Source organism: Drosophila subobscura, chromosome O (genome assembly GCF_008121235.1).
Source record: "Drosophila subobscura isolate 14011-0131.10 chromosome O, UCBerk_Dsub_1.0, whole genome shotgun sequence".
NCBI lineage: Eukaryota > Metazoa > Arthropoda > Insecta > Diptera > Drosophilidae > Drosophila > Drosophila subobscura.
The window spans coordinates 10678681-10693587 of record NC_048533.1 but is presented as its reverse complement, the minus strand read 5'-3'; the positions used below and the strand labels follow the sequence as shown (position 1 = coordinate 10693587).

General features: G+C 44.7%; 3 protein-coding genes across 4 annotated transcripts; 2 read left to right on the top strand and 1 right to left on the bottom strand.

Annotated features, from left to right (window-relative positions):
• Nucleotides 1–3100: 3100 nt before the first annotated feature.
• On the bottom strand, nt 3101–14184 carry LOC117899776 (arrestin domain-containing protein 17). The gene is made up of 3 exons (XM_034810049.1): nt 13667–14184; nt 4469–5887; nt 3101–4400 (listed from the first exon to the last, which is right to left on the bottom strand). The coding sequence occupies exons 1-3, from the start codon at nt 13779–13781 to the stop codon at nt 4342–4344; spliced, it is 1593 nt and encodes a 530-aa protein (XP_034665940.1). The 5' UTR covers nt 13782–14184; the 3' UTR covers nt 3101–4341.
• LOC117899774 (tetratricopeptide repeat protein 14 homolog) lies at nt 6254–10133 on the top strand. Of its 2 annotated transcripts, XM_034810046.1 has the most exons (9): nt 6254–6326; nt 6475–6794; nt 6862–7073; nt 7134–7345; nt 7408–7626; nt 7751–8253; nt 8314–8644; nt 8721–8729; nt 8802–10133. In XM_034810046.1, the coding sequence occupies exons 2-9, from the start codon at nt 6527–6529 to the stop codon at nt 9919–9921; spliced, it is 2874 nt and encodes a 957-aa protein (XP_034665937.1). In that variant the 5' UTR covers nt 6254–6326; nt 6475–6526; the 3' UTR covers nt 9922–10133. The 2 variants fall into 2 exon arrangements, with proteins under 2 accessions (XP_034665937.1, XP_034665938.1); XM_034810047.1 differs by lacking the exons at nt 6254–6326; nt 8721–8729 and having other exon boundaries at nt 6527–6794.
• On the top strand, nt 10531–12655 carry LOC117899792 (GTP:AMP phosphotransferase AK3, mitochondrial). Its single transcript, XM_034810072.1, has 2 exons — nt 10531–10728; nt 11579–12655. The coding sequence occupies exon 2, from the start codon at nt 11606–11608 to the stop codon at nt 12254–12256; it is 651 nt and encodes a 216-aa protein (XP_034665963.1). The 5' UTR covers nt 10531–10728; nt 11579–11605; the 3' UTR covers nt 12257–12655.
• Nucleotides 14185–14907: the final 723 nt, after the last annotated feature.

Sequence of the window (14907 nt, the reverse complement as noted above, 5' to 3'; positions counted from 1 at the left end):
GAAGTCCGAACAGCGGCAGGAGGAAGCCACAGAGGACGGGGACTGCGACTGGGACTGCCACTGAGAACTGTAACAGGGGGGAAGCAACACATGTGACCAAGAGTTTTGTGGACAGAAATTGGCTTTGGTGGTTCGGAGGCCATTGAATATGATAGAAATAGAAAATACGAAGTACGTGCAAAAATTTCAACGCTTGATTAAATTTTCGACTCACAGTTGAGAAGGTTGCGTTGGCATCGGATTTGGGATTGGCATTGGCAGCAGGGATGGCAGGGGTAGCATGCCCAACAAGTGTTGGCCAACTTGAAAGACAATCAGGCAGCAATTTAAAACCGTTTTCACTGTGGGCAGAACCATCCACAGAATGGCACCTGCCCTGCTGGCCAGCTGGCTGGCTGACTGGCTGGCTGTGGCAGTAACTTCTGCCTGATTAGTTTTGATTTGGTTATTTGGCATTAGGCAATATGCTCTGGCCCTTTTTCCCAAGAACATCCTCTTTATCTCTCTTCCTTTTCTTTTTTTTGTGGGACAGCAGAATAAACTAATTCCCAGTCATTCAGTGACGCAGCTGTACGTTTGCTGAGGGGAAGCTCAGACTCGCAATGGCACACGGACATGTGCTTCAAGTTTTAATATAAACTTGATCATTGTGCCATATGCGACGGAAGTTTCTGTCGGAAGGTTAACTAAACAAAATCATCTCTTAACTAAAAGGCAAGAGGGGTAGATTGCGGATTTGCGACTGGAAAAAGCGGTCAAAGAATGCCGAATTGGAAGGTAGTTACTATGGTTATGTTATCGATTCTGCGATAAAATTATAAATTTATAAAAACTTTAGCTTTGGTTAACACTTAATATTATTCATAGGTGTCATTATGCAACAAATAAGCTTGTTCCAGGTAATTTAGGAATCCAATAGTTAATCGATAACAAAAATGCATCGATAATTAATCGTTAATACATTACATTTCTGCTTACTAGCAACATTTCGAATACTTTTACCATATCAATACTCAATCGTTAATTTTAAAAATTACCGATTAAAAATCGATAACATTATCGCTGCAGTCTGTTGGAAAAATCTCTGTATGTTCTGGTGGAATGATTTAGCATTTTCAGCTCTTGTAACTTTACTATGTAATCGGTATTTAAGTGGCTTCAGTCCACAACCTGATTAATAATTCGATAAACCCCTACATTTTCCCACTCCGATTGCCACTTATGCCGCACGCAAATATGGATGTATGAGCAAAGTAAATACATTTGACACTACAAACATAATGCGGTCAAACTGTAGATTAATCTAGTTCGAGCCACGTTTGTATCTATGTATCAGCAGTGGGGCAGCACATGGCGCATACTCAATATCAGTTAGTGGCACGTTTCAATGCCAAAAAGCAAAGCATCAGAATTTGCTGCCAACCAAAACCAACAAATCGTTAGCCTCCTTACACTCCCCCTTTGGAAAGTTAAATGGAAAGTTGTGGGGTGGCGATTAAGACATTTAAGTGCAGGTCACAGGGGAATGGGCAGAGAAAGCTCAGAGCCAGCACCACTGGCACCTCTATAATTTGACAAAAAAAAGCAGAAACTGGGGGAACGATCGTTTGTCGCGCGTGTTGAAGTTTGCAGAATGTGCAGAGGGGGGTGGAAAGCATTACACTTCCGCTAAATGTCGCTATTATTTAACAATTTTGTTTATGTATGCTTTTCATGCAGGCCTCCCCACTAAGACCCGCGACCGAGCAGCGCATACCATTGCCATGTGGAATATAATTTATGGTTTACTCTGATTCCCCCATAGGCCCCCTAGGCAGCCAGCCAGCCAGCCAGCCAGCCAGCCAAGCAAACTAAATAGTCGTCCTCGTGGACATAGTTGAACGAGGGAGAGGGCTGAGCCCAGAGCAGAGGGCGACCGACCACAAGTCAGTGGCAAAAATATGAAGGAAAACAATTACAGCTGACTTAACACTTCCGTTACTTGTTAGAAAAGCCGCACACGTTTACAACTCGTCCTCGCAGTCGTCCTCGCCAGCCCCAGACACAGGTAACTTGGGTAGGACAGGGCAGGGGATGTGGGCGTGGGCGTGGGCGACACATCAACGTGAACGTTGACGAGGCGAGGGACACAGCAGAGTGACTGCCACCAGCGACGAGGCGGCTCCAAAAACGCACTTGCCTCTCAAGCACTTGAAATTGTAATTTAACACGTACAAAAATATACGTTTTGTACACTAGTTTTTTTTTCTACTATTATTTTCAGGGGTGTCCTGGCTCCTGTTACCTGGCACTGAGAGGGTTACGGATGGGTTTCTTTTTTTGGCTACATTTCAGGTGGTTCTGCTTTAGCTATAAGTTACAGCTCTTCAACTACTAACTCGACTATTGAATACCTATTGGAAGTTGAGGAATTAATTAAAGAATTAATGGCCTAAAAAGATTGAGCTTAAAATATAGAAAAGGGTATAAAGGGTATATATTTATTCTCAGTAAACGCGCGTAATGCGGCAGTGCCCCTCGCTCCTCAATGACCACAGGTTATATAGCAGCTTTCACTTGCTTTCCCTGATTGATTTTCCTTGCCTTTCCCTTCCCTTAATGAAAGTGTAAGCCACACTTTTAGCTGTTGTTTTTTGTTGGTAATTATATTAACATTTTATTTGCTTTTTATTCGCTTAAGTAAATCAAATTGAAATTAGTTTTTGCCACAAAACTAAAAACACAATGCAAAAATTTGTATACAAAAATATGATTTTTTTAGAATAATATTTAAAGCACCTTAAAGAAAGTTCTTGTTCGTATTTTTTATTTGCATTTTGTGCGCTTAAAACTGAAAGATGATTTTGCTTTTGTTGGGTGGATGGATTTTAATATTTTATGGATATACAAATTATTTTCTTCGATTAATTCTCTTCTTTAGAGGCACACTAAAAAGCTTCAATGATTCGTTTTTGTGCTTAAATACTTAAATCCTATAAAAAAATGTGTAAATCAGGACGTATGGGAGAATTAAATTATATCATGTTTGCTGTATGTTTTGGTATACAAATATCATTTCGAAACTTAAGCTTATAAATTGTTTTTTTTTGTTTGTTCTTTCAGAAAATCAGTATCTTTGGATAGATTTATGTTGTATAAAAATGTAAAAAATGATTAGTTAAATAGGCGGGCTAGATGTTTTGAGTAGTGAGTGATAAAATATCCCGTGAAAGTCTTTCGTTTATTTGGCTGTCCGAAGGAAGGGGCGGTGTGGGCGGCATTCGAGAACCAAGGGACAGACTTTTTGTGTTAAAATATTTCAATACTAAAATTCGTTTGATTGTAGGAAGTTTTTAGAGCTCAACCAAATACTTCTGTTGTTAATTTGAATATTTTAATTTCAATTAATTTAAAATTTGTTCATAGACAATGTTTTCACTTTCATAATTTGTTCATAGACATTTTAATGTTATTAATTTGTTGCCTAATTTGTATGCTATTTATGTGGTTTTCTATCTATTTTTGTGCACTACATTTTTGATAAATTAATAAGGATTCTTTATACTCGTTTGGCATTCGAAGCTCTCGATCTAAGCAAACAAATTAAAGGCAAACAATTTGAACAAATAAATGTATGCAAATAATATTGAGAAATATTTCTAAGAAATTTAATGTGACGTTTGAGAAATATTTTTATATTTGCTTAAGAAATTGTCATTCAATTCGTTGCCTTGCGCACACATTTGAGATATTTTTCACTTCATTTTTTTAGATTTTATATTTGCACAAGAAAATTGCATTAAATTCGATGGCCTGTGCAATGTTTTGGGAATTTTGTTTAAAATATTTCACCGCATTTATGAGTTCGAGTTAATTTGCTTTGAATATTTCAAGTATTTTGATGACAGAATTTTGAACAGAGTTTTATAACTTCCATGAAATATTATAACTATTAATTTGTAACAAATATTCACTCATAAATAAAGATACAGAAGTGAAACGCTAATTTTAAACATTATAATTGCACAAATTATTTGCCTTGTAACCAAAAACGAATGCTAACAAATGCGCGAACCCAAATATACAACAAAATAGTTCAAATTAAAGATATACAAAATTATATATCAATGCCAAAAAAAAGGATCTCTTTAGCCAACTAATTTGGTGTAAATTCAAAGCCTTAAATTCAAAACATATTACACATAATTGTGCGCACAAATTGCCTTATTTGTTCGATTGTTGTCTATGATATATATTCGATATATTGATATTCGATAACACTATTAAAGTAAACCTGAAGCTCTAATATCTAGGCAAAGCTTGGACGTAACTGGGTTGTCGCAGCGAAAGGCTCCTCAGGCCTCACGCTGCCGTCTCCGAGGGGGCATGGGCCTGACCAAAGAGCTCTTCATAGGATGGTGCTGCAAAGGAGGCCAAAGCATGGGAAATATTAATCAAAATATCAACCAAAATCGTGTGCAAAACTTACGCAACTCGTGCACGCCTGGCGGCTGTCGTGGCTGCAGAAACGAAGACGATGATGCCGTGGATGGCAGTTGACTGTAGCCACTGACCGGCGGCGCTGGAGCTGACACTGCCACGGGCTGTGGTGTGGGTGGGGCCATTGGTGGTGGCGGCGTCAGCGCCAGCAGCGAGTACTGTGGCGACTCTGGCAGCGGGTAGGATGGCAAATGCGGTGGCGGATATGATTGCACCATCGACGGACTGGACGAATAAGGCATATAGGGCACATTGGAGCTGCGCAGGCTGACCCTCGCCGAGGGGCTGCCAAACTGCGAGCCATATTGCGAGGATTGCGAACCGCCCGACGTGTACGACAGCTCCACACCGCCCACGGCGGGACTCAGTGTGGCCGTCGACGAATCGGAGGTGGTGGAGTTGAGGCTGCTGCATTCGCTGAACTGTGAGGAGCGCGAGGGCGAGCCAATCGACGAGTCCAGCGAGGGATACACCTGCAGGGCTCCGGTGGGTGGTGCGGGCTCAAATGGATTGCCAAACGTTCCGTTGGCATCGGGTCCGGGCGGACCATTCTCGGGCCGTGGTGGGGGCGTTGGACGCATCGATCCCTGACGGTTTGAGGCATCCTGCGAGTAGACTTTGAAGGGCAGATTTAGCACCAAATTCTTGAAAAATCCCCGCAGCACCGCCTCCACGCGCAGCTCGTAGACAATGGTGATGACGCCGCTCAGATGATCGTCCGTCGGTTGGGCTCCCTCGGGCATGAGCAGCTCGTGGGCAAAGCTCCTCTCGCTCTTCTTCTGCACGGAGCCCGTCTCCTTGTTGGCAATGGCAATGCACTCGACCTTCTGCACGCGCAGCGGCACATGGCTGTAGTACGTCACATACTGGAGCACACTGAAGCGCAGCTTCTCCACGTTCGTCGTGCTGTTGTTCATGACGGTGACGCAGATGCGCAGCGGTTCGCCGCGCACCGCAAAATCCTCGGGCAGCAGGGCCACCATCGTGATGGGACGTGTGCCAAACAGACTGATCGTCTTGGTTATCTGCTTCTCCAGAGGACTCGGCACACTGCGTTGCATCGCCTGCAGCGGCATGTTCTTGACCACCGTAAAGTGTATGTTGTGCCGCTCATCGAACGTCCAGGGCCGCTGTATCAGCACACGCATCTTGTACTTTATGCTGCCGTAGCTGCCCTTAAAGCTGGATGGCAGCTGCCTGCCCAGCGCCACCTTGAAGATGAACGTATGCTCGCCGGCGGAGAGCTCCAGGCCGCGTGGCTCGAAGTCCGGCAGTGGCGTCTCACTGTGCTCGTATATCTCCTTGCTGGTGTAGAACAAACTGCGCGTGTACTCATTGTTGTTGGAGTTTTTGCGCAGTATTTCCATCCATTTGCATTTTCCTTTGCCAGTTACTTGGATTTTAATGGCTGCAAAGAAAGAAGGAAGAAAAATTTCAATTTTTGAAACACCAAACACCATCTATTGGTAGTTTATGGTACCACCGCGTGCAGCCCTGAGCTATGAATTCCTATCGATACCGATATTAGCATTTTGCGCTTGCAGTATTGAAATGGATGGTATCTTGTGTTGAATTTAGCTACTCATCATAATTATTGCCTTTTCTTGTAATTGTTTGTCATTTTTCTCAACCAAATTGTACAAAGTATTATTTGTACAAATTACCATTTACGGTATTTTATGTTTGTTATTTTTAAAGTGACAAGGTATATTTGTGAGCATCGTGCGGTATATTTAGTCGATAAATCCGCGGTCACACTAATGCTGTGCTTTGACTTTTTTTTTTGCATCAAATAAATTTAATTTTAAGAAAAAAACACGTTTCCATACAACTAAATTGTGTTTAAAGTAAGTTCATAAATTAGGGCGCTTATTTGGCCCAAGTTTTGCCAATTATATGCGGCAGCTGCGTCGCGCGTAAAGCATTTTTGCCGGTGCTCAAATTTTTGTGCAAGGGCTAACATTTTTTTTCGTGTCTTTTTTTTGTTTTTTGCAGAGGACGCCCATTGTGAAAATTGTTGTGCGGCCGGGGGCCACAACTAGCGAAAATGAATAGTGAATATATTGGCAAGGCGATAAGCTACCATGGCCAGCCGCTGCAAAAGATTTGGGACGACGAGCGTGGCGGCGAGGAGTTGCGCCAGCTGGGCCTCACCCAAATGAACTTCAGTGTGTACCTGGAGCGGCAAAAGTATTTCACGTTTCAGGAGCGTGCCAAGCGCCTCAAGGTGCATCAGTTCCTGACCCGCAAGGCGGTCGAGCTCTACGATCGTGGACTGGTGGCGAATGTCATGGAGGATTCTGTTGTGGCCATAGGTGGGTGGGGGAGTGGATTTTTTGCTAATTGAAACTTTGACTTATAAATTGCGTGTTTGTATTTTAGGCGCCGAATGCCTTGTGCAGCAGCCACCGTATGAGTTCTTTACACAACTCAAGGACAAACGCAAGGCCTGGACATATCGTTTGGATGCCCTCAAGCAGGGCAGCATTATCTACGCGTCGGTGATGAGTTTGCCCCGCTTCAATCGTTTGATGGTGAAGCCGCTGTGCTCGGATGAGCCACTGCACTTGTATCTGGCAGATATACCCATAAAGGTGAGTGCGGCAGGCACGAAATTTCTCTACGCAAATATTAATCCCAGCTGCTGTCTGTAGGCCACCATAATGCAGACCAATTGGGGTCCACTGCCGCTGGACAAACAGGGAAACCCACGTCAATTTGGCCTCAACGATATACTACGCTGTGAGGTGTGTCAAATCTCTTCGGATGCGGAACGTCTGGCACTGAATATGATTGGCATCTATCAGAAATCGCCAGATTTGAAGCTGGGACTCTGTGACATTAAGGATTTGCCCAAATACTATCGGTAGACATCAATCTAACACCAAAAAAATCCTTTATAAATCTTCCTTTTGTTCTCTTTTGCAGACAAATTCATATTCAGGAACATCCTTCGACTGTGCACTATGAGGATATGCTGAGTGCTGCGCCGGAATTTGAGAATCCCAATTATGATTTGCTGTTTCAAGTCAATGGCCTGCAGCCCAATGAGAACTTTTCAATGATGAGCCACATCAAGTTGGGTTTCCCGGAGGCGGAATATGCCTCGGAGTTGCGACAGAAACAGGCCTCCCAGTGGGCATTTCGGTAAGTATTTTGCAGCCTACCCAAAATGGTTTAGTTGTGCGACAAAAATTGTGTATTCCATTCCCACCATTTGCATACCGTTTCGTTTCCCTTCATCGATCGCTTAAATCACACAAAAAATCAGCTCCGTGGCTGATGGCATTGAGCACTTTAAGAATGGCCAGCAAGTTGAGGCCTTTCAGTGCCTGAATAAGGCATTGAACATTGATCCGCGCAATGTTGAGGGCTTGGTGGCGCGCGGTGCCCTCTACGCGAATCGTGGCAGCTTCCTCAAGGGTCTGCAAGACTTCGAGAAGGCCCTAAACTTGAATAAGTACCATGTGAATGCGCGTATATACATGTGCGAGACCCTGGTGGCCCTGGGACGTAGCTACGAGGAGAAGAACTGCATACCCGATGCGGTCAAGGCCTACAATGATTGCCTGAATCTATTGCCGCAGCATGCGGAGGCACGTCTCTCATTGGATGCACTGCAACGTTGCTCGAACTTGCCCCCAGGAGTTGCAGTTGGAGTTGGAGCTGGAGTTGCAGATGGTAAGCATACTACGGATGTTGTTGATTTGGCCCAAACATCGGACGAGTCCAGCTCCTCGAGTGGTGGCAGTGAAAGTGAAAGCGAGGATCAAAGTGAGTACAAGACAGCGTGGCAGGTTCCCTTCCGTGGTGCTAACCCATTCTACATTTTAGCTGGAAGAGCACGTGGCAACAGCACCAGCAGCAGCGCCCATCCGGCACAATTTGTTGGCGGTGCTGGCGACGACAAGCTGGCCATTATCGATGCCGAAAAGGCCAACGAATTCAAGCTGGACGAGGATGAGACCATGTCCAGCGTGCGCCGACTGCTGCGCGAGGCCAACAAGCACAAAAAGGCCAAAAAGAAGGGTAAAAAGAAAAAGGATAAAAAGGAAAAGAAAACAAAATCAAGATCCGGCAACAATAGCAATGCCGGCGATGAGGATGACGACGATTTGGATCCCATAGAACTGCTCAAAAAGATTGACATTAAGGAGGCCTTCAGGTGAGTGTTGAGCGTCCTGAGTTTGTAGAAATATTTGATCAAATTTCTTTCTGCATTTAAAATTTCAAACTGCTAGTCAGGACAAGTATGTACTTTAGAAGTCGATCGACTATGTGTCGTAAATGCAATCTCTTCTTTAATATTCTTTGTCTTTTAGGCTAATGCAAAATGCTGGCAGCGATGCCGAACTGAAGGTCAGGCTGCGGGAGTACTTGCAAAAGGGTGGCGGCCACAATGCCTCACCGCCGCCCCCACCACCCTCGATGGCACGCAAGCAGGAACCATTTGGCGGTGGCAAGAGGACCAGCTATGATGACATGGGACCCAGCACATCACGTCATGCGCATGCAGCAGCTGCCTCGACTTCTACTTCGATTGCTGCTGCTGCTGTTGGCAGTAACAGCGTGCAGGTGGCACAGCAGGTGGCAGCCAAATTCCAGGAGCAAAAGAAACACCAACAGCAGCCACAACAGGTGCAGCCAACGCCCAGATTCTCCTTCCAGATTAAGCGTCCCCTGCAAATGGACAAATTCGGATTGCTGCGTCTGGCCGTGCCGGAGCCACAGAAGAATCTGGGACGTAGCAGCAGCTCACGCAGTCGGAGCCGCAGCAGGAGTCGCTCGAACAGGAGACGCAGCGAGCGGCGTCGCAGCTCGTCGAGGCGCAGAAGCCGCCGCGATTCGCGTTCCCGTTCGCACAGTACTGCGCGTCGCACCAGAACCAGATCGCACTCGAGGAGGCGCCGCTCCATGTCACGTTCCCGCAGTCGCTCGCGCTCTCCACGACGCTATGGTGGCCGCTTTGGTCGTGGTCGACGCTTCGATCGCGACCGACGCTCTCGCTCACGTTCCGTTCATCGCCGGCGAACGCCGTCACCCTTTGTGCCACGCCGCACACCGTCACCATTCGTGCCCCGGCGCACACCATCGCCAGCGTCTCGCTTCCGGCGCTCACGTTCCCGCAGCCGTTCACGCAGCTACAGTCCGCGTAATTTCCAGTCTCGCTATACGCCGCGCGGACGTGGCCGTGGACGCGGCAGGAGCCAGAATCGTTACGCCTGGTTCAATCATGACCAGCGGACAGAATCGAATGGACGCAGCGTTAGTCCGGGCAAAAAGGACGATGGTGCTGCAGGAGATCCGAAAAAGAATGCCGATGGTTCCAAAAATAATGCAAGTGATCCCACAATCGAGGAGGTCGACGAAATGATCAAAAATGCACAAAAGGAACGCAAACAGGGACTCATCGAGGCGACATCCAAGGACGTAAGAGAATAAAAAAGCAGGAAAAAAAAGCAAAAAGAAAAGAAAAAATGCAGCGTTAAGTTTTGATTTAGTTCTTATACATATTTGATTTTGATATTCAAAAACTTGTAATATGTTATTATCCTTAACCAATTATTGGACACCAGAAGCGACTCTACTCAATAAAGAAGCTTTCGAAGCAAACTCTTTTTAGCATGTCCGGCATGCTGTGTAAGCCCAACAAATTGATTTCCAAATTGTTTAATTTATTTCTTAACATTCCATTCAGAGACATAACAGAACCACCCAAGTCCAAAGGCATGCACCAAGCTTCCAGTAGTTGACACCCACCCACACACATGCAAATGCACATGAGAGCAGAGCAAAACTGCAAAGAGAGAGCCAGAGAGTGACTCTCTTTCAACTGCAGTTGTTTTTGTATGGCTGTAGCCATAACACAATAAAGAGTAGGTAAGACAGTGCAGCAAAGCTTTCTCTTATCGAAAGTCCAGCTATAGCAAACTTGGAGAGCGGCCACTAAAGACTTTACCTTCTGTTTAGCATACCCTGCACACGACCGACCGGCTGTCAATTTAAAAAAATCATACGAGCAGCGTACGAACGTTGGGGGAGCAGAAGCTAAACAACAAGAGGAGACGACTAAAACACACATCAAGATAAAGTTTCATATCATTTTCGCCAGCCGGCAGTAGTAGAACGCGCGTTTGTGGTTGTTCGCACATTATTAGAATATTTAATGCGACCAGTTATCGCAATTAGGACGAGGGCGAAAATTGAAAATCGTATTAATCAAAACTAATAATAAAACCCAAGTGCCGTGTAAGTGTGACAAATATGCATACATATGCATGAAATTCTTCGAGTTTCTTTACATAACAAACAACAAAAACAAACAATTAAAAGTGCAAGGTGCTGCGAAAAATGCAGAAAACATATGCGACAAAGTGCAGGCGCAACAAAAAAATACAGCAAAAATTAAGAAAACACGCGCAGACATTGAACTTTTTTTTATAATTTTCCGCTTGGACTTTGAACGATAAGCGCGACCAACAACAATAACAACAAACTATGGCGACAACAACATCCATCTGGCGAGTGTTATGAGAAAGACAAAGAACATAAAAACGCAGAAGCCACGCTTGCTTATGCTCTTATTCGTTTTCTTACTCTTCGTTTCTGCTGCCGTTGTTGTTGTTGTTAGTGTTGCTCTTTGGGTGCGGTGCGGTACACTTGTTGCCATGTGGCTTATGGCCACGCACATCGCGAATGATTTGCGGTGTACGCGGACCTGCATTTATCGCGAATTTGTGTTGCAAAACTAACTGTGGTACAATTATAGCAGCTGTTATTACAATCTCAGCCGTATCTATATCAATAATAGTTCTGTGTTTAGTCATAAAATACTACACAAACTATTAAATATAGTATGTAATAACCTTCATAATTGTGTATCGGAATACTTGTTTTTGTTGAGTGCTTTCGATAATCTAATCAGCAAACTTACTGTGGCCCATAAACTACTTTGATGTGGCCAACAAGTGAATTAGGTTTGATTCCTATTTTTGGTTCAGCGAGTGCCCGCCCATACCCTTTAATCAGTTACTAACCCCACAACAGAAACACGCACTTGCACATCTTGTAAACTTCCCCTCTTTCCATTTAATTGCAGCACAAATAGATCAGATAGCAAGCTAATATGTATACGAAAATCTTTCGTGCTGTGATAATCGGAGCACCCGGCTCCGGCAAGGGTACCATTTCGGAACGTATTGTGAAAACCTTTGGATTCCTGCACATCTCCTCGGGCGATATATTGCGCCAGAACATTATCAATAATACGGATCTGGGCAGGAAGGCGCAAGATTTTATCAACTCGGGCCAACTGGTGCCCGATGAGATAGTCACCAAGACCATGCTGGCCCGCATCACAGAGGTGGGCAACAAGTCCTACATTCTGGATGGTTTCCCACGCAACAGTGCCCAGGCGGATATTCTAGCGGCACGTGAGCAAATCGATGCCGTCATCAATCTGAACATTCCACACGATGTGATCATTTCCCGCGTGAAGAATCGTTGGATTCACGCACCATCGGGTCGAGTCTACAACATTGGCTTCGATGATCCCAAGGTGCCGGGCAAGGATGATGTGACGGGCGAACGGTTGACCCAGCGTGAGGACGACAAGCCCGAGGTGGTGGCCAAACGCTTGCAGTTGTACGATGAGCTGATGAGTCCGGTTTTGGCCTGGTATGCGGAACGTGGTCTGGTCACCAGTTTCAAGGGACGTGAAACCAAAGAGATTTGGCCACGCGTCGAACGTTTCCTCAAGGATAAGGTCCAGGGATAGAGCGGTGGTTAAAGCAGTTATATCCGAATAGAATTTCTTTAATTGTGCACAATTTTAATTGATAAGAACAATGTGTTCAATTAAGCCCAAACATACATATTTATATCTATCTATGTGTGGGACAAGATGGAGAAGGAGCAGGAGTCTAATTAAATGTAATTGCCGAAGCCTTACAATGTGAAAGCGAAACGAACTAAATGTGTATGTCCAACTAAATGTACTTCTTTCTTTTGTATTGATTAGCCAGCGACACCCTCTAGTATACAAAACATTCCCCCTCATACAAATGTATTGTTCCTCCCCCAGCCTTTTTTGTATAAACATCATCTTTTTGTACTCGTTTTTTGTACTATGTGCTCTGATAATAAATCGCGTTTTGTTATACTGTGCGCTGATAATTGAACTTTCGACTATTCGGGGGCAGCCTTCTACTATTTATAGCCGCAGGCACTAACTACGCTTAATATGCGGGAGTCAGCACTTATGGCTTCCCTCATATTGACACACATATGCCCTCCAGTTTGCTGCGTAGCGCACTCAAACTTGAAAGCTGCAAGAGATGGCGTGGTGTGGCGCTCCCTTTTGGCGAGTACTCTCTCACACACACAATCAAGTCAGCTGCTCACACCTGCACACACAGAGGCAAATGACAACAGAGAGCCAAACTCTACACTGGTGGGCAGGAAAAGTAGGCACTGTGGGTCATATTCCAAGGCAGATTTTAATGCTGATTTTGCTCAATTACATTTTTGCTGCACCTCTTAAACAACATTTAAAAAGTAGCATAAAGGAAATAGTTTATTGACTAAAGTAGTTGCAATATATTTTGTTGATGACCACGCACTTTTTGGTAGCCTTGACTGTGCTGAGAGCGCGCGCCGCTCTGATTGCCCTCAGACCTGGCTTTGCGCCTTCACCCATTACTATATTACGGCATTTTTGGCACACAAACAGACGGACACTAAGAACAACGCTTGCGCTTCTCTCTCTTTCGCTCCCCTGGGGGGCGCTAAGTGAAATGCGTTTGCCATTTCCTGAAACAAATGCTACCGCAAAACGAGAGCAAAATGCTGCCGGGAGTGCAACTGTAACTGCAATGGAATGCTTATCGATGAATGAAACGCAAGTGCAAGAGGCAATTGAACGAATTTTCGTGCGAAAGGGGGCAGAGTGCGCGGTAGAGATATCATCATGGGCAGGCGGGCAGCAGCAGTACGTACACTATAATATGGCTGCTGTGCTTGGCAAAGTTCTTTGTTAATGCCAATGGGGCCATAACCGAACTGCCGTCCCGCGCGAACAATGGATTCCAGCCAAATGACAAACCAAGGCCCTGACTCATTTGCGACTACAATAAATGCAAGTTCGGCTTGTGAATCTTTCCAGGAACCAACTATGACAGCAACTTACCGCGAATCTTTGTGCGCTTGTTCACATTCATCCAGATCTCGCCGCGTATGATGTCGCCGGCAAAGTAGATCCCGTCGGGATTGTCCAGCGTTATACGTAACCGTTCACTTTCCATTCTGCCGATGCGATGGCTGCTGCTCTCATTAAACACTTATCCAAAAATATTTTCGTCATTAAAATGCCGCAACATAGAAACGCAGCACTGCAACAACACACTTCCACACCCGCGCCGCACCCCTGAGTCAGTCTATATGCAGAATTACTACAACTACAACTACAACGATTTGGGCCGATTTACAACATACAACCGCGGAAGAGAGCTTTTTCGATTTGGCCACTGTGTGAGTTTACTACCGATTTCACGCCAATTTGACACGACCAGGGCGGGCCCCTGCCTGCCCACAGATGCAGCTACACACACACACGCGGGGCTGTGTAATTGAATTCGATTAAGGTGCCATAAATGGTTAAATAATTAAATTTCTTATAAATTATACGTGCGCGTTCTTTCTAGCTGTTGTACGGTGTAACCGCGCATTAATCGATCAAATATACCACGCGACCCGCAAAAATATACCAAAACAAACCTCATTTTCAAAATTTGCCGGAAATCTTATATCATTTACTCGACTTTGATGATCCATTTATTATTACTAGCTACTTATGATTTTCAGCGCTAAAACTATAATTTAAACCGAATTATTCATCAATTCTCGACCAGATTGGCTAGTTTTTGATGACTTTCCTTTAATGGAAAGTTTCCAAATTAAGCCTTGTACTCAGATCGAAAAACACGCTTGCTAGCAAACTGTGGAATATATTTTGCTAGCAGCAGAGTGTGACCAGAGGTGAAAACCGCAATCCGTACGGTTACACTTCTCAGTCAGCTGTGTTGTTTTGTTTACCTTTTTGAAAATGTGTGAAAATTGATTGTTGATTGTTGGAGCAGCAAGGCCGTGCCAAGGAAAATTTGAGCCCATGGCAAAGTTGTAAAACAGCGCCTCCAAGCACCAATTCAAAATTGGATACTTTTGAGTCCAAATCGCCGCCTTCGCCCCTCCACGTCACGAGCCTGTGGAGCAGTACTTTGTCCCAAAAGGAAACCAACTTAAAACATTTTGTTAACAGCCCAGCCCGGTCTGTGTCTTGGCCAAATGAAGCAACTGGCGTTCATTGTTGCCTCCATTTGATTGAGACTTTACTCTCTGCTTGCTAGGTACCCTCTCGGAATATAAAATGAT

Coding starts and splice junctions, on each gene's coding strand:
- LOC117899776 (XM_034810049.1), bottom strand. CDS start 13,781: ATGGAAAGTGAACGGTTACGTATAACGCTGGACAATCCCGACGGGATC. Junction 5,888..13,666: donor CAAGCGCACAAAGATTCGCG/GTAAGTTGCTGT, acceptor CTTTCTTTGCAG/CCATTAAAATCCAAGTAACT. Junction 4,401..4,468: donor GCCAGGCGTGCACGAGTTGC/GTAAGTTTTGCA, acceptor CCTCCTTTGCAG/CACCATCCTATGAAGAGCTC.
- LOC117899792 (XM_034810072.1), top strand. CDS start 11,606: ATGTATACGAAAATCTTTCGTGCTGTGATAATCGGAGCACCCGGCTCC.
- LOC117899774 (XM_034810046.1), top strand. CDS start 6,527: ATGAATAGTGAATATATTGGCAAGGCGATAAGCTACCATGGCCAGCCG. Junction 7,346..7,407: donor GATTTGCCCAAATACTATCG/GTAGACATCAAT, acceptor TCTCTTTTGCAG/ACAAATTCATATTCAGGAAC. Junction 7,627..7,750: donor GCCTCCCAGTGGGCATTTCG/GTAAGTATTTTG, acceptor ACAAAAAATCAG/CTCCGTGGCTGATGGCATTG.